The 27,130-nt window shown below is 35.2% G+C and overlaps 1 protein-coding gene across 2 annotated transcripts in view; it reads right to left on the reverse strand.

Moving 5' to 3' along the window:
* The window catches only part of Myo61F (Myosin 61F), a 47,347-nt gene that overhangs the window by 12,366 nt on the left and 7,851 nt on the right, over positions 1 to 27,130 (reverse strand). For both annotated transcript variants that reach the window (XM_053753411.1, XM_053753412.1), the window contains 5 exons: positions 5,019 to 5,175; positions 4,391 to 4,506; positions 3,444 to 3,514; positions 2,548 to 2,939; positions 1,928 to 2,140 (listed from right to left, as the gene is read on the reverse strand). In XM_053753411.1, the coding sequence (XP_053609386.1) occupies positions 1,928 to 2,140; positions 2,548 to 2,939; positions 3,444 to 3,514; positions 4,391 to 4,506; positions 5,019 to 5,175 (949 nt within the window). The remainder of the gene's footprint in view (positions 1 to 1,927; positions 2,141 to 2,547; positions 2,940 to 3,443; positions 3,515 to 4,390; positions 4,507 to 5,018; positions 5,176 to 27,130) is intronic.

Raw genomic sequence — 27,130 nt, forward strand, 5'->3', positions numbered from 1 at the left:
ATATTATCTGTAGTCAACAATGAACCTTCGTATGTCCGGCATTTCTTATAAACAATTACGAACAATTGATAGTGCGTTTTGTAACTGTTACGAGATCTATGAAATTCTATTGATGTTAACAATAACATACACGTGTAACTGTTTTCCACGCGTGCATGCAACATGAGGCGACTGTATGTATTTGAATAAAATAAATTGACTTTACTATCACAACTGTACGACATTACGGTTTTAGTTTAAGTTTAAGTTTAAGCTTAAGCTATGGGCTAACATTTAAGTTGGCATGTTCATGAATATATTTGCTTACAATCAGGTAACCCGTAAGTCAGTTTGTTAATCAATACATATAATAAAATTGAAGAAAGGCCAAATTTGTACATTGGATATTTTTTTAAATTCTTCATGTACTATATGTATATATATTTTTTTTAATATACTTAGTTACTGACATAGATGACGAAAATCTAGTTTTGGAAATTTTTGTCTGTCTGTCTGTCTGTCTGTCTGTCTGTCTGTCTGTCTGTCTGAACGCGCATCATTTGCTTAAAATTTGGTATGTAGGTACCTTATATACCGGGTTAACATCTTAGATACATTCCATCCCGGTAAATGGTCAGGTTCCCGTAGGATAATTGAATAACTAATTATGAATCAAAAATACCTCGGAATCCCGGGTTAACATATTATAGACATTTCATCCCGGAAAATGAGGAGGGTCCTGTAGGAAAATTAAAATAACAATCCACGGAGCCGATTTATTTTCAAATTTTGTAGAAAGGTATAAACAGAATATAAACAATTTTTTTTATCGATTAAAGTCTGATATAGATATAATTAGAAGGTTTGATACCTTTTTTCAACTTAATTTTGTTATATTTTAGTTTTGACCGTAAAGATAATAAATGGCGCCTCCAAGACTTTTAAAACGCGCTATGGTTTCGCTCAGACAAAATTATATAAATATTGTACTTCCGAAATAAATCACTAGATGGCGCCACTAAAACTTTTAAATCTCTTCCCATAGCCCCCCCAACGAAATCGTAAGAGTTTTACTTACTCACTTACGTGCACGGGGTAATTTTATTTATTTTCGTTGTATTCATACAAAAATTGTTATCAGTTGTCAGAACGACTTTCTATGTCTACTTTCTTTCTTTATTAAATTTACAATACAATACCAAATAAAGGTATTTATTGCCCATAAAAACAATATTAGTACTATAGTAATATTAGTAAAATATTACAAATTGTGCATACATATGGACCAATGGTGGGCCTATTGCTAAGCAATCTCTTCTTGGGTAGTGAGAGAGGATAACAGAAGAGGATGGGTAACTTGCAGAGTACGCGATAAAAAAATTACTGAGATTTTATTATGAAATTCACGCGGGCGAAGCAAAAGCTAGTTCTCTAGATTTCCGTCCTTCCTGAATTCCTAAATAAAACAGTCTCGCTTGAAGCAGTCAGAATATAGGTGATGTTTATTTGTCATCGAATGCGTGACTTTAAATCCATAGAAAGTCATAAGATACTCAAATCATATTTGGTCTTTCGTGAGAATCTTTGGTTTTTGATTTATAAGCGATCAAGAAGGTCATTAATTCAATTGCATTTTTTTGCATTTCTTTTTACTTTATTCTTTTTACTTCTTAAGAAGAACAAACATAAGTACAATTAAACTTCCATTTTGTGAATTAAAATGAAGTAAGTTACATTTAAATTGTGTTCTTTATAGTCACACTCCTCATGACTAATTGCCATGTCATCATAGAACTACTTCAAAATTCTTTCGGAAATTTTAAACGGAACGTTTGCCTTCTCCCGCCACATAAATGTGAAAGTGGTTTTTTTTATAGTATAGTGGGCAAACGAAAGGAAACGAAAGAATAAAAATAAAGGAAATATTATAATTCTAATTCACTCTTACCTCGGCAACGCTGCTGGTGCCAGAGTCGTGGTGAAGGATCTCAGCATAGCCTTTCTCAGTGGTGTGGAACTTGACATTGCCCAGGTGCAGCACTGAGGCTACGATCTCGAAGATAGCTCTCTGCTCCTCAGCGCCAATCTCTATTATCTTCATCGCTTCTTGGACTGTCCTGAATTGCTCCGCGTCGTATTTCGCCTGGCTAATTTGAGGGTTCTAAAAAAATTTTTATAGTTTGATATATAGTTTTTTATTTAGTCGTGTTTCTGATTCCAAGTGTCACGGTATAAGTTATGGATTCATTTTATTGGTTTGATTTGCTTTAAGTGTGATTTCATTAAAAAGGACAATAAAAATAAATGTGTTTAAAAGTTAAAAAAAAAAATAATTAAAAAAGTTCCGCGTGCCAAGCAACGTTTTTTATTGTAATGTTTATTTTGAGTAATCTTTGGCTAGACATTTTAATAATTTCAGTTTCGGAATCCATCCGGACTAATTTGTAGGTAGATTTCGTACCAAGCTTTGATATGGTTACCGAGATCAGCAGTCACTAAGGTACAGACAAAATAGCTTGTTCAAGTACACATAATGACCAGCCAATGCCCAAAATTAATTTGGCTCACCGCATCAGTGGTATACTTGTAGGCTTCCGGTCTGCTCTGCAGCCTCAACTGACTCAGCAGCTCCGAGTCGCCTCCCGCCAGCAACTGGTAGAAGATGTGGAAGTTCCTCTCCCCAGACATCTGACTGATAACCCTGGACTTCTCTAGAAGATAGTTCAGGATGTGTCCGCCCTCTGGTGCCCCTTCGTAGTTGAACTGAATGTCCATGTATTTCCCGAAGCGACTCGAGTTGTCATTCCTATGGGTTTTGGCGTTCCCGAAAGCTTCGAGCAAGGGGTTGCTTTGTAAGAGTTTGTCTTTGACGGTCTCCACATTGTGCAAGTGGTTGGTTCTTGCCGCGATGTACTCTAGGACCTTTTTGGACGCTTCTGTCTTGCCTGATCCGGACTCACCTGTTGGTATTACGAGTTAGTAAAGCGTGAGACTAGTTTACAAGGCCAGATAATTGTATATTTATATAAATATATATTTTTATCAATAGATATAATTCATAAACTGATACAATGCAGCTGTGAAAATTTAAAGTGGCTTGGAAAGTCCATTTTCAAAAAGAATAAGATTATAAAAGCAATCTCAGCCATCATAAAAACTTAAATTTTGTACCTAATAACTTTTATCATCATTAACGTAACTAATATTTAATGTAGACGTCGAACAAACGTATCTCTCTTTGCGAACACGTACGCCATTGTTCGTGTCATTCAGTTTGAGCATTTAGTCGTGTTGTGTGATTTTATTTTTGTCAAACTTTGAAAGCATTGTCATTATCACAGTATTTTTTTTACTTGTGTTTCTATCAATATAAAAGCCTATGAATCTGTCTTATCCGATGTACACAACACACAGATTACGACATAGTATAGCACATATAGGATACAGGTTGCAATCTCGGTTACCTGAGATCAATATGCACTGCTCTCTATGTTCGTAGACCAACGACCGATAAGCGTTGTCGGCGATGGCGAAACTGAAAATAAAAATCACATAATAACATTTATGGTTGGTACAGTTAACAGCGTATGAAGCTATGCAAATTCATTGCAAACTCGACCCTATTACCGTATCATAAAGATCCAGGCAGTGTAACTTGTGGTCGACTGTACATATTTATCGAAAGGATGTGCTAAATATTTACTATTAGATTTTCGTTATTTCTCATTATAACTGTTTGGTTAATCGTGTTTTACATCAATTATTTTATCAGCACTCGATCGTACATTGTAAGAAATATCGATCGGCACTGTCTCTTTCGGCATGTCTTCTCAGCAGTGGTCTTTCCGAAATGCAGGTACTTTGTAGCTTTTTGAGAAATTTCTATGTAACATAAAGTTTGAAGCGAAAAAGTGCCTGTGAAGGTGAATTTCTGAACAAAAGTTTTGAATGTGAATTTTTAGAATTAAGTCCCTTTGAAGTATTGGTAAATCAACTTTTGGAAATAAAATAAATACCTATTCGTCGACAACAAACTGCAATCGTAACACAATGTTCTCGGAGGCTCTGATATGTTATTGATACATTATCACGGGCTTATCACGATAAGAATAGATATTGAGAACGTATAATTATGAGTCTGTTGGACGGCCGTGATACAACGGCGAAAGAATTTTATCATTCACCTGGCCATAAGTATTTATGATATGAATAAATATTTTGATATACCTATATTAGCTATTGTCTGCAGCTTCATTCTAGAGCAAATAACTAAGTTTCCTTCCTCAGCCGTTGTGGCTCTCTCCGCCTATCTGATGATAACTCTTTTTTGGAATGCTGTTGTCGCCTCCCAGTTGTCAGGCTTTTTAGATGTCCGTGAAATTAGATATTTGGGTAAAGTGAGTATACTAACACATGGGGTGGGGCTTCAAAAAAGGCCTTCTTGTAATACTGTTTGGTCTTCTCCTCCGTGTAGATGGGTAGGTTTTTATAAGGGTTCACGGATATCAACACGTTGCCGATGTAGGTCTGCAACAAATTATATTAATTTAATACTTTAGGTACATATTTTGAAACAAAGTTCTTAGCCGCGTCTGTCTGTTCAACTCAAAACCGATTTTAGAAGTCTTTAAATATTTTTCGTCGTAAGTCCGGTGTATAGGTAGGCTGTACCTACTACTTTAAAAATAATCGTTTCGCAAAATCCAAATTAGTACTAATTTGAACACGAAGTACTAATTTGAACATTCTTACAAATTAAGTTCTTCCCGCAACTACTTTCGCGTGGATTGATATACATTTTCACAATACCTCTTCCATTCCCAACCGCCTTTCAATAACATTTTTGATAACCTTCTCCTTTTTGGAAGTCGGTGATTTTTTTTACTAAAGTAAATTTTACACCTCTCGATGTCTTTAGGTTAGGATATGTTTAGGTTTCTTTTTTTTTATAAAATAAGAACCTTATTACAAGCTAAGTATAAAAACTTGTCCAACAATAACGATTATGCAATTTTAAGAAAAAAATAAAACATATTCACATAGATAATATTCTCATGGAAGCGCTTCTTCAGGTTATCAATGAATGCGGCTTCGGACTTGTAGTCCTCCAACAATACGAAGTCCTGGACGCCGACGCGCTCCCGATGCTGCAGCGCGTGCTCCATGTCGCCTTGCACTGACAACGGCCGGTGCAGCCTGGAACAAAACACGCAATGGAATCAAACTTTTGAACACTTTTAGATGGCTCGGAAGGGAAATTTTAAAAGTGAAAACTATAAAATGAAATAAAAATAAGTTTTATTGAATTAAACCAATACATTTTTGTATATACATGTAGAAACCTGGATCGAAAAATAAAAATCTTTGAGCCACTTATATTTTATTTCGTGTCCAAGTCGTTTCACACGTCTTTCCTATTTTTGAACCTTACGCCATCTTAACTTCTAGCTCTATCTCTCTCTAACATTATCTCTCTCTCTCTTCCTAATGTTGCCATCCTACATACGTTATGATAAAGTTTCTTGCTAAGGCAGTTCCAAAGCTCCACCATCCACCAGCAAACTAGGAATTAATCTGTATCTTGCTCGATAAATAAAAGGCGTTACGGAAGATCTGGCAGAATCCGAAGTAGGCACTAGGTAGATGATAGAATATTATGTATTAGAGTTCTATAGTTCCCAAGCTAGACGAATCTGTATTCCGCGGACTATTTTTAATTATGTATTTTTAAAACTTATTCGTGTAGTATACTGACGAACGTTACAGCGCACATGGTGTTAGGATTTTTAATTAAGTTTATATTTTATAGATTTCAAATGGGGGTCGCCCCGGCTTCGCTCGGGAACAACCATAATAAAGAGTATTCGAAGGTTTCGCCTATCTACCCTCTGTGGCAAATTTCATCAAAATCGACCCAGTAGCTTTTGAGTTTATTCATTACAAACTAAAATATAATTATTTCCTCTTTATAATTAGTATGGAATGAATATCTATTACTTCAGTATTCATCTTACCTCATAGTCGCTATTCTATACAACAATGCACTAAAATCTTCGAAACCCATGGTTCTGTGGTTACACTATCACCTACACTATGATAGTCCTTTAAACTGTGATGATAGTAAGAAAACTAACACTCAACTGAGAAAAATATCATTAATTTGAGTTCATTATCATTAATTAATATAGCTCCTGAGAATCGTAAACTAATTAATTAATGATCCCGTGTACTGTATATGTTGTAATCGTAATAGTTTTATTTACATCAGGTCGATGTTATGATAATTAATAGTTTTTGTAAGTATCAATGTTTTAACTTGTAAATAATTAGGAATTGTAAAAAAATATAAACTAAACTTATCTACACTAATGCGAATATTCGTGAGGATATATGTGTGTATCTTTGTAAATCTTTCACGCAAAATCTACTCGACGGATTGTTGTGAACTTTGGCACACGGGTAGAATATAACCTTGAATAACACACAGGGAAATTAAGTATTAAGTAATTTTGTTTGGTTGTTATCTTTTAACGCTTTATCTACTCATCCAATCTTCTTGAAATCTTTCATACATATAGTTTAGAGCACAGAGAAGGACACAGGCTATTTTCATTTCAGAAAAAATATTATATTTCCCATGGGAAATTCATGCGGACGAAGCCTCGGGTACAAGCTAATAATAATTAGATAAAAATTAGAAAACAATACTTAACCTCAAATTTCTCCATCGTTAGATTGGGTGTTTTCCATTGCCGTTTTTATTCATTCGTATGTAAAACTACAATTTAAATTAACATAATTTACTGCTGTAATAAATAAACTGCTAAACTAGGACTTCTTTCTATATAAAGACTTCTATATAAATCGAATAAACTTGCTAATACGGATATCTGGCGTTCCTCGATGTTTTAGTTATTGTGATGTCTATCGATTTAAACAGAGATGATTTCTCATTTGTCCCTTTGTTTTTTATGCACGTGAAAATTTATTTTCAAATTCATCAAACATACAGACAGATAGACAAAAATTGTAAAAAAAATATTGTTTTGGCTTCTATTAGTCCCATAAAGAACACCAACAATTTTTTTTCTTTAATACTTATCACCTATTTACAGACATAGCCTCTCACAGTTTTATTAATCTACTAAAAGAACAAGCGTTTATTCACTAATCAACGCCCAATTTAAACCATAAAAGCTATAAACGCGAAATTTGGGCAGTAACTTTAGGTTATTACGTTGTGCTCAGATAAGAGAGGAATTTTCGAAATTTGACCCCTAAAGGGGTAAAAATTGGGGGTAAAGTTTGTATGAATAATAACGAAAATCTTTACTGATCTACTTGAAACTTGGCATAAATGCTATACAACAAAAATAATGAAAGGAACCCGTGTTTCAGGATTCCTTAAAATTTGAGCTTTAGGGTAGTTAAATGAGGGTGAAAAGAAATAACGACTAATCCCATTAAAAATTTCGTCAACTAAAGATATGAGTAGACAGCACAGCGGTAAACACTTATATCTTGATGGAAATTAGTAATTCAATCTGATTATATAGGGTGATTTCCAATAAAGTTTTATTATGGTTTTACCCGTGGTTTTAACCGAGCAAAGCCGGGACGGGATGCTAGTGTATGGATATAGACGTTGGTAATTTTTATGATAATCCATGATCCTTCTGAATTTTCTAACCCTGTCATTTCTAGACAGCATCCAGCCCTTTGAACACGGGATTCCTCGATTAGTATTTTCAGTACAATGATGATGAGATGATTGCCAATAACTGAATATTTTTTTGGGCAATTGGGACCGCGGTCCCAGTTTATTGCTGTCTCAGTCACCCACTACTCTTTTTGAGGCTCTCTGCTGCACTCACAGCACAATATAATATATATATATATATATTAAATCGAATAAACTAGATAGTTAGATAACCAAGACATAGCGTGTTAGAATCACTTTGCCGACCCCTTTTTTATGAGCAGTCGCCATTGTTTTGTTATGGCTACATTATCTGTGTCAAGTTGAACGACCCAAGAAAAAAATGATAAATGGAGCAACGAATTAATTGATGTAATGCTTGGTGTATAGATGTATAGGTTTTAATCGGGGACAAACTGCTTGTAACTTCTTATGGGTACGTGAATGTACAGATGATATACAGCAGGTATAAATGATCTTTCTCTATTTGTTTAGTAATTTATGAATATGTGGCGACATCTACCACGCCACATGCACAACGGCGCAGATGTAAAAAGCCGACCAAACGCAACTAATAACAAGCCACACAAGTGATCCAGGACACTAAGGACAGATGGCACAACGGTCGACTCACTATGGACAGCTAACAAGCCTAGACCGCGCAGACAGTGCGTTTTCGATTGGAAGCATAAATACAACCTCCGACATGACACCGTCGGAGCCGTGCGGTTCCCCGGGCGCAACACCTAGCCTGGCGGGAAGATCTTCCCTTTGTGGCGGTCGAGCATAATCACCTAGCTCCCACTACAAATACTTATTAGCAAAAGATCTTATTTAGATTGTCCTTGGTCTTGGATGTTTATCTTTATAATACATTTTAATGTAAGTTATAAATTATAATATTTTTGTGTTAATATTCCATAACACAAGTCTCGAACTTAATTTGGAGCTCAATCTATGTGATTTGTCTATATGTATTTTTACAATTCTATATGTTGTGGGTAACTATTGAGTCCATTAATTTAATAAAGAAAGTAGTATAAATGTCGACGAAAAAATGTCGTCCCTGTGGAAAACCCAATAATATCCGATGATATTTTGTGGTAATGTCACCCTACTCAGCGGCCGTGCAAATACCAACGCCTGAGGAAACATTAAAAGGTATTATTGCTAATGTCAATTCACGAATCAGAATTCTGAATAAAACAATGTTTCATGGAATATTTTATAAAATCATTTCATATTGGTGTGAGCCCTCGCTTTAGAATAGGACGACTTCATATACTCCTGAAGGAACGCTGCTAGACGCTGACACAGCGGTATGTCCAATTCACTTCAATGTCAGCAATGGCAATGTATGTGTTCAACTTCGGACCACGGTGCTGGCGCTCACCAATCGTCGTGACGGGGTCGAATTAAGCAGGCACATATATGAATTGTATCGCTTTTCTAATAAACTGTTTTAGTGAACATAGTAGTTTCAGTTGTGGTGAAAGACATTCCCTAAACTCCCATAGACACGGTCCGTATTTTCCTTCTGTGTGTCTTCGATATCAGAAGTGGGATTAACGAAATAACAAAGTTAACACTGAGTCATAATGGATATCTCTGGATGACACTGGATGAGTTAAGTTATCGGCTTAGCTCAGACGGACACAAATGACGAAACTATAAGGGTTCTTTGTTTACTTCGGAACCCTAAAATCGTCGAATATACAGGGTGACTTTTTATCTAGACTTAAAGTAAAATAAATATATAAGGACAAATCATACAGATTGAGCTAGCTTCAAAGTAAGTTCGATACTTGTGTTATGGGATACTAACTCAACGATACTATATTTTATAACAAATATATAAATAGATAAATATCCAAGACCCGGGCCAATTAGAAGTACACAGTGATTTAAAAAGCATGAAAGAATATTAACTGCAATGTATCGTTGTACGTTTAAACTATTTTGATGTCGCATTGTTTCCTAAAACGGCAGAGTCAATCACCTTGCGGTTACGTGGGGGCTAAATAAAGACTAGACTATTTTCGATGCGTTTGCTTACAACAGCGCAGTCAAAGTACTCTCAAAGACATAAAATAACCAAGAATTTCATATAGTACTTAAAGCACAAATAAAGTTTAGGGAGGTATAGTTTCTTTCCCATTAAAAGGAATCGTTTAAAATGTAAACTTGACAGGAAAACGACATATTTTTAGGATATCTATCGTACCTATAGAAAATCATTGTAATTTACGTGAAACCGGGAGTCGAACCTTAATAATTAAAAATACAAAAAAAAAAAAACAATTCTACAACGACAACAAATCATCTTCCTAATGAACGGTGGACACACTGACACGTTTTGTTATTAGATAAGATAATTGCAATGTGCTCGGTCACGTATTAATATAATATTTGTACCTATCAAAGGTATGTACTAACGCACTTATCAACAGTGACTAAGCGATGGTGCTCCAGTGGTTAAGACCGCCTGCATGTGACAGAAAAGTCCCAGGTTCGAATCCTACTCGTGCCGTATGAGTTTGTATACCAATTTACATAGACCACCACAAATTAGGTAAAGAAAAACATCGTTAGGAAATCTTCATACTGGTTGATAAATAAATAAATATATCAGGACAAATCACACAGATTGAGCTAGCCCCATAGTAAGTTCGAGACTTGTGTTATGGGAAACTAACTCAACGATACTATATTTTATAAAAAATACATATATAGATAAACATCCAAAACCCGGGCGAATTAGAAAAAGAACATTTTCCATTAAGACCCGACCGGGGTTCGAACCCGGGACCTCTCGGTTCAGGGGCAAGCACTTTACCACTGCGCCACCGAGGTCGTCACGATTAGTTTAATTCCAATAATGTTTATGAGATTTTGTATAGAAATTTTGGCCAGAATTTTTTTTTCAAGACTTACTATTAAGAACACTAATAGAAAATAACCAAAACCATAATGCAAAATATTTTATTAAACACTTTTTTAAATGTCAATAGGTTTTTTATAAAGCCTATATTATAAGTGTCCCACTGCTGGGCAAAGGCCTCCCCTTTTGTCTTTCAAAGGTCTCTCTCATCTTGAGCCATTTGTTGCCAACCACGCTGAAACTTGTTTAAATCACCCCGCCTTCTTGTTCGTGGTCTACCTCAACGCTTTTTTTTAATACCTTAAAATTTATGGACGTGCGCGTTCCAGGCCTGTTATAGTTGCTCTAAAGTTGATTCACTATATTGAAGGAAAGCAGAATTTCGAACTCAGAAAGCGTTGTGTAAATCCTGTTGGCGGTTGAATGTTTAAAGTGATGTGTCAAATAAAATGCATCAACATTAACTGATAGCTATTGCTTATAGGAGGTTCCAACACCTGAATTTGGTCATATAATTAGTTACCCATAGCCATATATAATCGTCAGATTCTTTCATAGTCGTATTCGTATATTCTCTCATCTTTACATAGTCGTATTTCTTCATCGCTGGGGGTCGTGGTTATTACGTGGAATGAAACACACACAACATATTTCTTGGCACTATTAACGCAGTGGTTTGCTATTGCAACCAGTGTGGAAGCAAACCAAAACATTTTTTTTTTCATAATTTTTATCTGTCTTATGTCTGAATGTTTGTTCGCACAAAAACTACTAGTTGGAATTTGATGTGGTTTTCACAGTTGTATAGAGGACAGTTTAACTTAAAATCTCGTATAGGTTTCATCGCGATACGTTGCTTAGAACCCGAGATATTGCCAATAATAAGTTATTAGCGGATGCACGAAAACGCGGGCGAAGCCGCGGGCAAAACCTAGTAGGAAATAATATTTGTTGTCTTTGTTTTGCCTAGCAATAAGCCATGGCGTCATTATAATCCTTGTACAGCACCGATCACCGTTAGATGCCAAACAATGAACTAATCGTGGGTAGGGTTGTCATTTTCTTAAAGACTAGATGTTGCCCGGAGCTTCGCTCCCGTGGGAATTTTTAGATAAAATAAAGCCTATAGCAATCTTGGATAATGTACCTTTCTAATGATGAAAGAATTTTTGAAATCGGTTCGGTAGTTTCGAAGATTATCCGCCTCAAACATACAAACTCAGAAACCGCTTACCTCTTTATAATAATAGTATACATTTAAAAAAAAGTAAGTCTTGTAGCATTATAATGACGGTTCAACTTGGAAATAAGTCATTGCGGACGTTCGGAGCGGACACATTCCCTTGACAGGTAACAATAACATTCCCAAAAAGAGTAGAGGTCAAGCAGGTGGACGATCGTAATAGCACAGCAAAAATTTCAAAATTGTTTAAGTAGCTTCTTTTTTACATCGTCCTCGGACTTCCCGGCTTCATAGATCTCTATGTTTTCGTAATAAGCCCCTAATGTTTCTGAAATTCAAGAAACAAGGAGTGAAGCGGCACTGGAAGACCATAATTAGTTTAATGGTCCCGTTGGCGTCAGGCAAGCGGCCGGTCGTAAAACACAGCCGAACGTCCAAATTCAGAGTGATATTGGTGTTGTATTATTTTATCGGTCTGGCAACCCTAGCTAGATGGAGTCAGCCGGATTTGGACGGCGCCTCATTATAATTCAACAAAACGATTGTCTCTTATTGAATTATAATAAGTTTGAAATGTAAATGGAAATGTATTGAGGTGAATGTGCATATCCTTTCAATATATTTTATTTCGTTTCTTTCGTTCAACATTTTAGTAGATGTATTCACCTACATACATAAGTAAGTGAAATTTGAATAAATATGTTTTATAATTCTGGAGGGGAACACAGCACCGACTTCCAATGTTTTGCATTTCAGAATTATTTTGTGAATGGGAATTTCGGGATAAAATGTGTTATCTCAGGTTATATTCTACCCGTGTACGCAAAATCTACTTCACCGATTAGCAGTAGGTTTTGCGTGAAAGAGTAATAAACATATTTACACACATACATCCCCACAAACTTTCACATTTATAATAGTAGAAGGATTAGGATTGTTGTCGAGTTTGGTCAATTGTGGTCGAATTATCTCTTATCTAAGCGTCTTCCACGGTCATTGGATGTCGAAGCTCGAGGTCCTTTTTTACTTTTTCGTCTCCACGTCTTTTTCGGCTCAAATTATATTCGAAATCATATTTTTGTATGTATGTAGTAGCGGTTATGTTTTCTTGGGCCCTACATTTAAAAAAAAAACGCAACAGCTGGCTGTTATTGGACTTTCAATATAAACAGAATTAATTTATTCGTATTAAAAATATTTTTTTACAGTGCGTTTTTCATCTATACTATTATTATAAAGAGGTAAGCGTTTATGACTTTGTGAGTTTGTATGTTTGAGGCGGGTAATCTGCGAAACTACCGAACCGATTTTAAAAATTCTTTCACCATTAGAAAGGTACATTATCTAAGATTAATTCCCACGCGGGCGAAGTCCCGGGCAACATGTAGCGTTTAAATAAATAAATAATTAAAGTTTTAATAAATAAATGTTATAGGGCTTCAATCAATTTAACCAATATTTGAGTGGAGCTCCAATAGATCCTCTAGTACTTCGCAGAGCACACTTTGAGGACCACAAAACACAAGTTCAATAAATCGTAAGAGTTGCTGTTGTAGTAGATAACTACTAACTAATTAGATTAGAGCTACGGAAACTAGTAGAAAACTTTACAATATCTTAGAGCTACGGAAACTAGTAGAAAACTTTACAATATCTTAGAGCTACGGAAACTAGTAGAAAACTTTACAATATCTTAGAGCTACGGAAACTAGTAGAAAACTTTACAATATCTTAGAGCTACGGAAACTAGTAGATAACTTTACAATATCTTAGAGCTACGGAAACTAGTCGATAACTTTACAATATCTTAGAGCTACGGAAAATAGTAGATAACTTTACAATATCTTAGAGCTACGGAAACTAGTAGATAACTTTACAATATCTTAGAGCTACGGAAACTAGTAGAAAACTTTACAATATCTTAGAGCTACGGAAACTAGTAGAAAACTTTACAATATCTTAGAGCTACGGAAACTAGTAGATAACTTTACAATATCTTAGAGCTACGGAAACTAGTCGATAACTTTACAATATCTTAGAGCTACGGAAAATAGTAGATAACTTTACAATATCTTAGAGCTACGGAAACTAGTCGATAACTTTACAATATCTTAGAGCTACGGAAAATAGTAGATAACTTTACAATATCTTAGAGCTACGGAAACTAGTAGATAACTTTACAATATCTTAGAGCTACGGAAACTAGTAGATAACTTTACAATATCTTAGAGCTACGGAAACTAGTCGATAACTTTACAATATCTTAGAGCTACGGAAACTAGTCGATAACTTTACAATATCTTAGAGCTACGGAAAATAGTAGATAACTTTACAATATCTTAGAGCTACGGAAACTAGTAGATAACTTTACAATATCTTAGAGCTACGGAAACTAGTCGATAACTTTACAATATCTTAGAGCTACGGAAACTAGTAGATAACTTTACAATATCTTAGAGCTACGGAAACTAGTCGATAACTTTACAATATCTTAGAGCTACGGAAAATAGTAGATAACTTTACAATATCTTAGAGCTACGGAAACTAGTAGATAACTTTACAATATCTTAGAGCTACGGAAACTAGTATATAACTTTACAATATCTTAGAGCCACGGAAAATAGTAGATAACTTTACAATATCTTAGAGCTACGGAAACTAGTAGATAACTTTACAATATCTTAGAGCTACGGAAACTAGTAGATAACTTTACAATATCTTAGAGCTACGGAAACTAGTAGAAAACTTTACAATATCTTAGAGCCACGGAAACTATTAGATAACTTTACAATATCTTAGAGCTACGGAAACTAGTAGATGACTTTACAATATCTTAGAGCTACGGAAACTGACTCAAACACATAATGCTCGGTTATGGATCTTGCTAAAGCGGTGGTTAACTTAGAATTACAGGTATTAGAGTCACAATAGAAAGTAAACAGTCTAGGAATTGATGTTTGCCAATTGTTTGCGTAAGGCATGCGTTGACGTAATGTATTGGGATGGACAATGTGTTTGGAATAAATTATGTGACACATTTATATATGATATTATTATGCACATACAGGGTATAACAAGAACTATAGGACGTTACAAAAGCTTTCATTTTGTTTCACCTGTCCCGATGTTTGCTTGTCCGTCCGTAATCAAATCTTGCAAGTTAGATTTCTCCTACTTCCAGTTGTCCTACAGAGTTGATATTTCCCACGTCGCTTCAGTTACCGTGACTGTGCATTTTTAGCTGACGGTGCACCCGGGATCGGCTCCCAACGAGGGAACTCCTCAACGGTTTACAACACCGGAGTTTTTTGTCAGGCGTTAAATGCCGCAAGATGACGACAACAATGGCTTGTGGTAAAAATGACATTTTTGTGAAAAAAATGTAGATACGAATAGGTAACATTACAATATGTAAAAGGGGCCATAAAGGGTCAACTCAGGGTATTCATATATTAATCATATATTATTACAACGTGTGTGTATAGGTTTTTTGTAATATCCTGCACATTACAACGGTACCTTGTGAAGATCCTTTACGCAAAGTTTTAAGTTAATATCATATTAATAGCAACTAAAAAAAATGTAGTTAGTCGCTTCCGCTGTAACGAATACGGAAAATTCCACGAGAACCCTTATCAAAAGTGCACACAGGATCTTCATAAGGTACCTATCTTAACACTTCATACGTTGAGTACCTACCTAAGTATTTTATACTTATGCCGAGACGAATATTTTAGTCTGTTCTCAAATAGATTTCACATAATTATAAACTGGAATACTCTTATATTTACTCGAATTTCCATTATTTTTGTTTTCTCATCTTTGACTGACGAATTCTATAAATATAAAACTAGTAATCAACAAAATAACGTTATATCAGTCATTTCACGTCATTAATTTTATGGGTCAAGGACGTGAAGCGCGGCGCAGAAAAATCACATTGGAATAATTGTATCATCTGTGGCACTGTGGCAACATGAGGAACATAATTTAAATTTCGAGTTTCGAAAGGTCAACATAGCTGGCTGGCGAAATTGTAACATTACGAATTAGTTCGTTTGAAAAAGAACAAGATGTTATCTTAAATCTTGTGGGGATTGCGTAGGTAGCTGTCAGTTACAGAATATGTTAAGTTCGTTTTTTAAAAAATATTGGCGGCAACAAATCCTTGGCTTGGCTTGGCTGACGCCGCTCTATGGCCAAAAAGCCGCGAAAACGCTCATATAAATGAAAGAAAGATGATAAAATTTGGATTCATAATGTCATTTTTAACCTGTACGATATGTAGCATACAAATAAAAAGAAGACCTATGTTTCCCATGGGCGTGTGTAAAAACCTCAAACATAGTTATCATTATATTTTTATTAATTTAACAATTTTTTATTTCAGATCCATGAAATCGAAGGTTTTATTAGAGTTGTGTGACCAATTAGCATAATTGCCTTTAGTTTTGCTATTCTCAGCGAGCAACAAGCTTACACAAGAATCTTCGATGTTTAGATGAATTAGGGCCATAAAATAATTTAGTTAAAAATTAGTTATAAGTTATATTTCACGCCGGCTCCACACTGCCATCGAACAGTTTGCCACAACTTTGGCTGATCTGGTCTACCTACATTGTTGGTTTTTTATTGCGGTAAATAAAATCTGTCATACATATTAAGCAATGTTCACGCATTCGCGTTGGCATGTGTCTTATTAGTTCGGCAACTAATTTAAATAAAAGTTTGTAATTAATGAACAAGATACGTATTATAATGGGGACTAATTTCCGATTAATTTGGATAGCTTGATGTGCTGATCACTGTACTTAAATTTATAAAACATTATAACTTAAATATTTTAAAAATAACTTCCTAGTACTTATTATAAATTACAGATACAAGTTTGAGACTGTACCTATGTTTTAATATAAACAGTATTTTAAACAATAGTGCGTCGTTAAAATACAATTATTGTACTACACGTATCTATTGTGAAATTGTAAAGTATTTTATTTTTATCTTTAAACAATGATCATTTTGTGTATTGTGAAATGGCTGCTAAGTCAATGGCCTCCAAAAACAAGTATTAAGATACCTACCTCATTACGAATTTACGATAAAATGAAATATGTAGTTCAATGATAATTAATTAAAGATTGGAATAACCTGTATTTTCCGTCACTACGTATATGTTTCTAAATACACACATGCGTACGTATGACATCTTAATCCCTTACGGGGTAGACAGAGCAAACACGAAGGACAAATGTATGGTGGGCTTACTGGTGAAGTGGATTTTGATTAAATAGTGACAGGTTGCAAGGTCATCGCATACGGGAAGGATCTCCAAGCTTATAGCCTTATAACTTTCCCTTGAGTGACTTTTACAATAAATATGTATGGACAAGTTCGAGACTTGTATGTGTTACTGGTTACTAACTCAACGATACTATATTTTATAACATATACATATATAGATAAACATCAGAGATCCAGGTCAATAAGAAAAAGTTCATTTTCTATATTGACCTGGGCGCCTACCATCAACTATTACAGAATGATTCAAATGCAGGGCAGTTCAGTTTAGGAACCTAAAATGAATCGCGTTATTTGGTACCACCAACTTAACAAAGTCTCATTTGAATCGTAAGGAGTGAATGAAATTCATAAAAAAAAGTAAAAATTGTCTCTAAATCGTAAACCCCAGTGACAGCAGCCAAATGTAAGAAAGAGATAAGGCTATACGATCTCTATATATTTTATCTCGTATCAAGAGTTGCGTTCCGATATCAAATTCTTACCATTTTGAGGGAACAATATGTATTTTTTTGTTGCTTAAAATTCAAATGTATATTATTATCTTTGTGTTAGTTACATGATTAAAGTTAATACAAAACACAATAAAATAAAATATTTCAATTACAATAAATGCAATATAATCTAGACTAACAAATTTGTCGATCATAATAATAACACTAAACACAAACTTCGGAACATAAAAACCGTACCACGATGGAGTTTCGGTGGCAAAACTAGGAACTATCAATAACAGATTGATCACGTCATTGTTTTCAGCGACAGTAGCGCACCGTCTGTGGGACTTCTTTCGTGGTAATCATTCAGAAATAGTAATTTTGACAGATACGCGATCCAGTTTACGTTCTCAATGCACATCATGGTACCGAATTGTATGCAAAATGAGTGAATTAAATCGAAACGGCGTATTGTTTTGGTGACTACCTATAATGGATCGTTATGTCAACTTGATGGTACGAATTAGCGATGCTTATCAGTTTAGGTCCTGAACTGGATCGCATTAAGAGATGATGGTAAGCCCCCTGACCGGGGATCGAACCCGGGACCTCCGACGTGGCGTGATGACCATTAGCCTACGAAGGTCGTCATCTATGCGGGAAGTGAAACCTAATGGCACATTCTATGTTTTTCCTTAGCTTCCAGACTATAATGGAAGTTTTGCTAAAGGTTAACGTGAACTATGTCAATAATAGAGCTAACCGCAGTAATATGATCGGTCTGACGTCGTGACACTGGCTCGATCACCGTGACCAGCGTGACGCATAAGACAAAAGGTAAGGACGCCTGTGACTAGCCTGACGTAGATTGTGGACATGTCAAGCCTTGGGCAAAATAGTTTATAGTTCATATGTAAACCATTCAAGTTCATTCCAATGAACCCTGTTTAGTTCGAGAGAGTCGGGCACATCTATCGATTCGCTCGGTTAAAAAAAATATATATATACACCTAAATCTTCCTCAGGAATTAAACGGTATCGGTGAAAACCGTACAAAAATCCGTTCGGTAGTTTTTGAGTTTAAAGCGTTCACACATAGGGACTACTTTTATTTAAATTTTAAAACCTTTTTACTTTAGATAATAATTCGGAAAAAGAAAATTTTTCATAGGTATTGTATAAACAAGTTCTATGTATTAAAGTAATATTTTCGGTTTTTATAAATGGCTTTATCTTCCAAAATTGTTCTCACGTGTTCTCGCTCTCACGTGTTTTCAAATTTAGAGAGGGGATGGAAAGATTTTAACATATTACATTTCTTTTCTAGTTAGTATATTTTGTGATTAACATTCATTTAAAACCATATTATTTCTAAATAAAGCTTAAAATTTAACTACCTTTATTTTATACCTTATTTATATTTTTAGTCAGTCCTATGAGGATGTTTCCTGTTATATCCTCAATTCCTGACGAATCATTATAACCATTTTGTGCACATATTATTTCGTCATATACACGGGTTCTAAACAGGGTCGGATTTAGGGGAGGGCAGGTACTTCCCAGGTGGGTACTTCCCTGAGACCTCTGCAAGAGGTCCCTCTAAAATATACAAAGAGATAAAGCCTACAAATACGTAGCACGTTCCCAACGTCCACATTTCTGTATATTATTCCTATATTGTGTACGCATTGTGTGGACGCAATTATGTGTGTTGTATTTCCAAACAATCTTTTTTTCGCATCTTAATACCTGAACTGAACTCGTTCCTATAAATAATTACTCTTCACTGTCCCCAGTCGTCTAAGCATTTTCCTGGTTTCTTCCTTAGTTATAAAGTGTCGGAACCTCAAGACTTTAAATCCGGCACATGTCTCAAATAAATGTTTATGATATCCTCAAATTTAACACGAAGTGCGGGTTAACGCCTGGGCCTGGCCAAATCCGTCGAGGTCAGTCATGACTCACGACACGTGATCGTCATGTTAAATGTTAGGATTAAGTATGTCCTTTTCTTACAAATTACAAAGTGCCACAGGGTTCACATTGTACTTAGATTTGTATACGTCGTATACCTATCTATACTAATATTATAAATGCGAAAGTCTGTGTATCTATTCCTCTTTCACGGCTAAACCGCTGAACCGATTTTGATGAATTTTGGTATGTACGTAATTAAAGAGCCCCGTTCAAACATAGGCTACGTTTTCTTCCAAAAATCCATCCCCAAATGCCTATAATAGGGGGTGAAAGTTTGTGTGAAAATCAAGTCTGCTTTAGCAGATAAATTTACGCGGGCGAATCTAGTAAAAGCTAGTATACGATAAATGATGACGAAATATTTCATGTAAACACGATGTAAGTGCTTTGGGGATAATTTACTAGTAGTCGGTTGAATACATCTTATACGGTTTATTATTCCGGTTTATTTAATACTGTTTATTTTTCCGTGGAGATTCAAATTTATTATTTGGACAAGAAACATATTTAGGAACAATACACCGCATTTTGTGGTGAAAGGGATATTTTTGGTATACTAATGTAGAATTAGGAAAAAAAATGTTTAATTGTTTGTCAGAAGTGAGTACTAAAGATGATACATCAGTATAGTTTCACGTGTTCAGTCTGCAGCAGACGTGCAATTTTTGTATATTTAAACATTTTCAAATTTAATACTTTACAACAGTACAGTTCAGTATTATTTCCTAAATACGTTCCTAAAAGTTATGAAAACGTTCGAATACACATCTAAACTTGGATTCTAAAGCATTATATTATATGAATTAAGCACCTAATTATGTTTTTAAAACGTCAAAACATAGAAACGAAATTCATGAGTTGAGTTGATGGGACACGAATTCCTTGAACTTAAATTTGTGTTTTATATTTCGGTTCTACCGATCCATATTTTATAACACCTACTTTTGAATCATTATTTAGTCATGCGCTGATGTCATTCGTCAGCTAATGCAACACATACCTTGTTCTTTTATATTTTTCCAACTATTGGGTACTATATTGCACAAGGAAAATGATATTAACTTTATCCGAGGCAAGCGACGCGAATTTCGAAAGCTTAATTTAGTTACACCAAATTTCTACTCCCAGAGACTGAAGTTGAGCTTTGTATGAGATAATTAAATAAGTTGTTACAAAATTTAATTAAACTAAGGAGTTATTTACAAAGATAATTTTTTTAAACAAGCAAAAGTTTCTTCGATATGGAGATTTTGTTACTAATAAAAAGCATATCCGTAATCGTAGAATTCCTTGGTTGTGAGCCATCGTGGGTGCATGATCAAGTCAAGCATTGTCATCCAAACTAAAAGTGTATTCCAAATTCCAATCAATCGGTGTTTCAGTGCCGAATTTATATTTTTTTACGAGTGTATGCTTCTTTATTTCCGCCGTCCCATGTACCTTTTCTAAAACAATAATTTTCCATATGTAGTAAGAAAGGAAGTATTCAACGTACTACTATATACAAAAAACCTCGAAACAACCAGTGAACTTGTTTGACCTTTAGCCTCTGAAATTAAGTGAGATACCTTTAAGTTCTCCCGTTTCTAGGACGCTGCCGCCCCTAGGCCTATATGGCCTATTAACAAATCCAGGACTGCGGTAGCTGGAATCTTGCAAGATTTGACCTATACTAACAGATTAAATAAAAGTCTAAGTTAAGGTAATTGAAGCGACGACGTAGGAAATTTCAACTCTGTAGGACAAGAAGTAGGTGAAAAACTTGCAAGATATGAATGAATGAATGAATGAATGAATGAATGATTAATTTGAAATACTCATAAGATTACAGACAACCATCAGGACAGGTGGAACTAAATAAAACCTTGTATAAACAATGTCATTGCTGGTAAGGAAGTAGGTCGGGGCGCGGCGCGGTGGCACTCCCTATAGTGTGGTATTGACGTGTGTATACTGTCGGCGCCCAGCAGGCCTACCATCAACTTTTACAGAACGATTCCAATGCAACTCCTTTTCTCGATTCCTTAACTCGATAGTACGAATTTGCGATGCAGATCAGTTTAGGTCACAAAGTGGATCGCTTTAAGAGATGATCCAACGTTCCAACGTTCACTGCTGGTTTTTAACCACCGACGACAGGAAAGGAGTTATGAGTTAGTAACGTGTCTGTACTATGATCATATGTGTCTGTGTGTCCGTGTATCTGTGTATTCTACTAAGTATAGGAAGCTGACGAATTCGATTTCAAGTATTTTTAGCTACAGACAAGTGACTTGATGTTTACTTATATATTATATACGTAGATAGAATTACTATGTAGCTACGTACTTCGTTTTAAATATTAAACATAAAAAGGACGAAGGACGAGAAGGAATTTATTTTTTGCTTTTAAGGAGGTTTTTATTTTTAATTCTTAATCCTTGTGTGCAATATATTTGTATTACTGTTTCAAAGGTTCTAAGTTGGGGAAATGTAACTGTTTTTATACAGCACATATCACGTCTTTATACCTTACGGGGTAGACAGAGCGAAGGGTAGCGAAACTGGAAGGCCACGTTCAGTTGTATAGCGTATATAGTTGCAATTGTTATTAAATATAGTGAGAGTTAGGCGGGCCCAATCTCTTGTTTACAGCTTTAAAACCAATAAAAATAAACCTTTTTTAAAACCCCACCGCAAAAATATGGTTTGTCTGTCTACTTATATGTGTACGTGGCACCGAGCTCATCAACGGGTGAACCGATTTGGATGCGGTTTTTTATTTGTTAGCTAATTTTTATGCAGTGGTTGTTAGATATGTTTGATCAAAATCGGTTCAGCCGTTCAAAAGTTGTAGCGAAATAAATATTGAAAGTCAGGGGTTTTTTTAAATTTGACTAACAAATAAACTTGTTCTTTCCTAAGCAAGGTTTTTCTGAGTAGTGTGTGTGGAAAAAGGTAGTGCTTTTTCCCACGACTCCACTCGCGTGGCTCTTCTCCTTCTCCCAAGGGAGAAGATATTTTTCCGGGATGATAGGTACCTACCCTATAATTATATATGACGACCTCGGTGGCGCAGTGGTAAAGTTCTTGCCACTGAACCGAGAGGACCCGGGTTCGAACCCCGGTCGGGTCATGATGGAAAATGATCTTTTTCTGATTGGCCCGGGTCTTTGATGTTTATCTATATATGTATTTGTTATAAAATATAGTATCGTTGAGTTAGTATCCCATAACACAAGTCTCGAACTTACTTTGGCGCTAGCTCAATCTGTGTGATTTGTCCTAATATATTTATTTATTTATTTATATATAGACTTCAACAGTTATCGCACTACATGTACGCAACATTTCAAGGAGAGTGGCAGAGTAGATAAAGCTTGTACTAATTGTTTGCCGCGAACTTACCACGCGAGCACAATATTTTTTTTACAAAATTGTGAATATTTCAAAAACGACTGCACCGATTTGGATGCCCCACGAACTTAAAAATTCTATTGGCATATCCTAAATACCTTTTAAATTTCATCAAAATCAGACCAACGGTTCGAAGGTTATCGCGTTACAAACATAGATACAAAATATGTATTTTTGCCCCAAATAGACCACGGTCAATTAACTAACTTTTGCCCACAACTTCGTGTGTGAGTAAAAATCCGTTTCCCGTGGGGATTTCAGGAAATCCCTTCTTAGTGCTCCTCTACACTATCCTAGGAACCTTCACACCAAATATCTAGATTGATGACCAAATATCAAAATGATTAGGGAGTTAAGATCGAGTGTTTATATTTCATCAATCGATGTGATGCACAAACACGACTAATCATACAAAGCGAAAAGAATTCTGTTTCTTCATTTCATGAATCTTTCCGCATTGAAGTGCGTAATTGCTACGATAATCTCACATATATCATCCATATGCCGTTCCTCTACCTGCACAATAGCGTTAACTCCATCATAAAATGTCAATTGGATTGCTAACCCTATGGGAAAGTGGAGTTTTTCCCGGTGGTTCCCAGTATTGTCTCGTGAGAATGGTAGCTAGGTTGTAATTAAAAGTTACTATATGTGTTAATAGATAAGACCGAAGTTGCTTGTGAAACTATGAATGTTATTGGGAGTAATTGTAACTGTGATTTTGGTATACAATAATAATCCCAACTAGTATTATAAATGCGAAAGCAAGTTTGTTTGTTAACTCTTCACGCTTTATCTGTCCAATCTTATTGAAATTTCGCATACATACAGTTTGATATACGCGGTGATAGGGGCGAAATTACTGTGAATTTGAGTAGCCTGTGCTGTTTGACTGTACGTACAAACTACCTTACTCAAATTCTTTGTAAATTCGCTCCTATCGCCCCTTTATATGTGTAGCGTGTGGTTCCGTCCTAGAATAGGACCATATCCTCCCGTGGATGTTGTACGAGGTTTATAACTTAGGCACTATCGAGTCGATTCTAAATAGACGCAGCGAACCAATCACATTGCTTTGTGGTTGTCGTTGCGTCACAATGGCGCAATACGATTGGTTCGCTGCGTCTTACTTCGAATCGACTCGATAGTGAGAAAAATGCGAACCAGCACTAAGCCTTCTTGACTTTAGGTTAACTTGAAGTGCGGCTGACTGTACACTAATTTTATCGGTCAACCCAAAAAAAAACAACAATTTGTTGTGTGATTTGTACATAAAAAAGGGCGCGGCTTTAGTTCTACATAATTATATAGTTATCCCTAATTTAATTTTAGTTGATATTTGCCTTAGTTCATTTAACCAAAGATAATTATGCTACTGGAATTTATTGATTAAGTACGTAGGTATATTATAAATTAATATCTAATTGACTAGAATTAACAAATATAATTGAAAGTTGTGCTAATTATCTACATTTAATTAAAGTAATTGTTATGTACGTCAGTTTGATTCGACATTAATTATTGCATCATTCGGTTTTATAATTAAGTATAATTTGTCGTGAGAAGTAATTTCATTTAGGTATAATCAAACAAAACTTTGACAACCTCGGTGGCGAAGTGGTAAAGTTCTTGCCTCTGAACTGAGAGGTCCCGGGTTCGATCCCCGGTCGGGTCATGATGGAAAATGATCTTTTTCTGATTGGCCCGGGTCTTGGATGTTTATCTATATGTGTATTTGTTATAAAATATAATATCGTTGAGTTAGTATCCCATAACACAAGTCTAGAACTTACTTTGGGGCTAGCACAATCTGTGTGATTTGCCCTAATATATTTATTTATTTATATTTATTTATAATCAAACAAAAAGAAGAGGACCGAGTACGCCTCCTTGCGGAACTCCATCTCTTATTCACTTGAACATTGGCGTCGTGGCTTATATTATGAACTAGATATTAGATAGGGACGAATCCCCGGGCAACATCTAGTAATAACATTAAAATAACCAATGGAGTCGCAAACTTTGGTGGGTTCGGTATACATTGCTGGTTATACATTGCGATAAATAAAAGCTCTCATACTAACAACGCACGTTCACGCATTCGCGTCGGCGTGTGTCCGATATCGGCGATAATGTGGAGCCGTCACGACAATAACAAAGACTATGTATTCACGAGTCTTACAATTAAAATAGGACCAATAGGTATTTGTCTGTGGTCTTTGTCACGCAATTGTTTCGTAATAAGTCACATTGTTCTCCATTTGTTCATATGAGTAAACATACTGACACATCTGTAATCTTTGCATATGATTTTAATTATTGTAGATTTTCAAGGTGGGAAAATCTTAATTGTAACCATTGCAATGTACGAAAGGTTACAATTTGGATTTTCCCACGTGGTTCGCGACTTTCTTTGTCCGACCGATTGGACGACATAATTGAATAAGATGTTTAAAATAAAACCCGATATGTCGGAAATATAATAAACTAAACTTAAAAATTAAATAAATTAAAAATAATAAGTAAACAAATATTTACCAAACGACGACCTCGGTGGCGCAGTGGTAAAGTGCTTGCCTCTGAACCGAGAGGTCCCGGGTTCGATCCCCGGTCGTGCCATGATGGAAAATGATCTTTTTCTGATTGGCCTTGGTCTTGGACTCAACGATACTATATTTTATAATAAATACATATAAAGATAAACCTCTATATATGTATATATTATAAAATATAGTATCGTTGAGTTAGTATCCCATAACGCAAGTCTAGAACTTACTTTGGGGCTAGCTTAATCTGTGTAATTTGTCCTAATATATTTATTTATTTATTTAGAAAAATTGTTTATTTTGTCTTTTTGTCGATATGTTTTATGTCGCACTTTTGGTACAGTGAACCCAATATCAATGAATTCATTGCATCATATAGGTAGAGTACAGGGTAAATTGACAGAATCATAATGGTAATAAATAACAAAACGACCGTGACGTAAAATGTACAAAGCACGCTGGGTTAAGCTCGTGCCCTTCTCAATTTAGCAAAATGTGCAACCGATTTCAAAGAAAAGAATTCATTGGTTTCATTTTTAAATCGCAGCATGTGTTATGATTCAAATTATTCACGATTCATACACATTCAAATCAGACAGTAGAAACGAAATAAAATCTAAAGTACATTCTGATATACTAATATCTTATCTTTGTGAAATATGGATGTGAATCATGTATCGACTATTCTATGATGCAGACATGGGGTCTCTGTACGTCAATATATTTACATAATGCATATGTTAATGCTAACATTAAGTAGTATTGTATGTTTAAGAACAGCTGGAGAATAGGGCCGAAGAGTACATAATTGTCTCTTCTTTATCATTGTAGGTAAGTAAGTGGGTTAATACCATTGTAGGTTTCATATAGATGCTGACGACCGTGCGAAGTGGAGACGAAAAAGTGGGTAAGCGGAACCTGAACTCCAACGCTCAACGGCTGAGGAATCGCAAAAACGATCAGATGAGGAAAAATATCATTATTCGTATATAGCAGTCCACACTGATGACCATTAGAACCTATTTATATAGGTCTGTGATTAGAACAAGAGGTTACTATGTTCGCTCAGCACTATCTTGACTGTTAAGGATTGTTTTGTGTAATTTGTAATCATATCCGAAGATTACAAAATGTAATCGCAATCCTTAATCATTAATCCAATTACTTTTTTCCCATCTCTCATCAGCAACACAGAGGAAAGAGAGAGCTTCAATTCCATATTTTTGTACTCCGTGATATTTTCTAAATTGCTATTCTTATTGTATTAAATAAATGACTATTGAAAAACCACACACTCAATAGACTTTTTGTAGTAAGTTTTTTTCATAAAATTCATGAAAAATGTAGTATAGTTATTTATCTGAAGCATAGATAAACTCTTCCGCTATATTTTAAACCATTTTATTCTTGTTATACATACATTTATATGTAATACGGGATATTGATAAGAACCATACAAATTTAAATATGAACGAACGACATTCTCAAATGTAAATTCCAGCTAAAAATAACTGATGACTGAATATCCTAATACATAAATATATGACTAAGTAAATGAATGTATCAAAACGTTAATAAATGTGAGACATTATCCCTTTGTGTTTCCTCAAATAGTGTCGTTTTGCGCATGCGCTGGTATATAAAGGGTGTGCTTTTGGGAGCTGCTCGGTTCACGTCGTCGGTTTAATATAGGATGGGTGACAAAAATTGTAAATAATCTCTAACTCGATC

This window comes from Plodia interpunctella, chromosome 13, assembly GCF_027563975.2.
Source record: "Plodia interpunctella isolate USDA-ARS_2022_Savannah chromosome 13, ilPloInte3.2, whole genome shotgun sequence".
NCBI lineage: Eukaryota > Metazoa > Arthropoda > Insecta > Lepidoptera > Pyralidae > Plodia > Plodia interpunctella.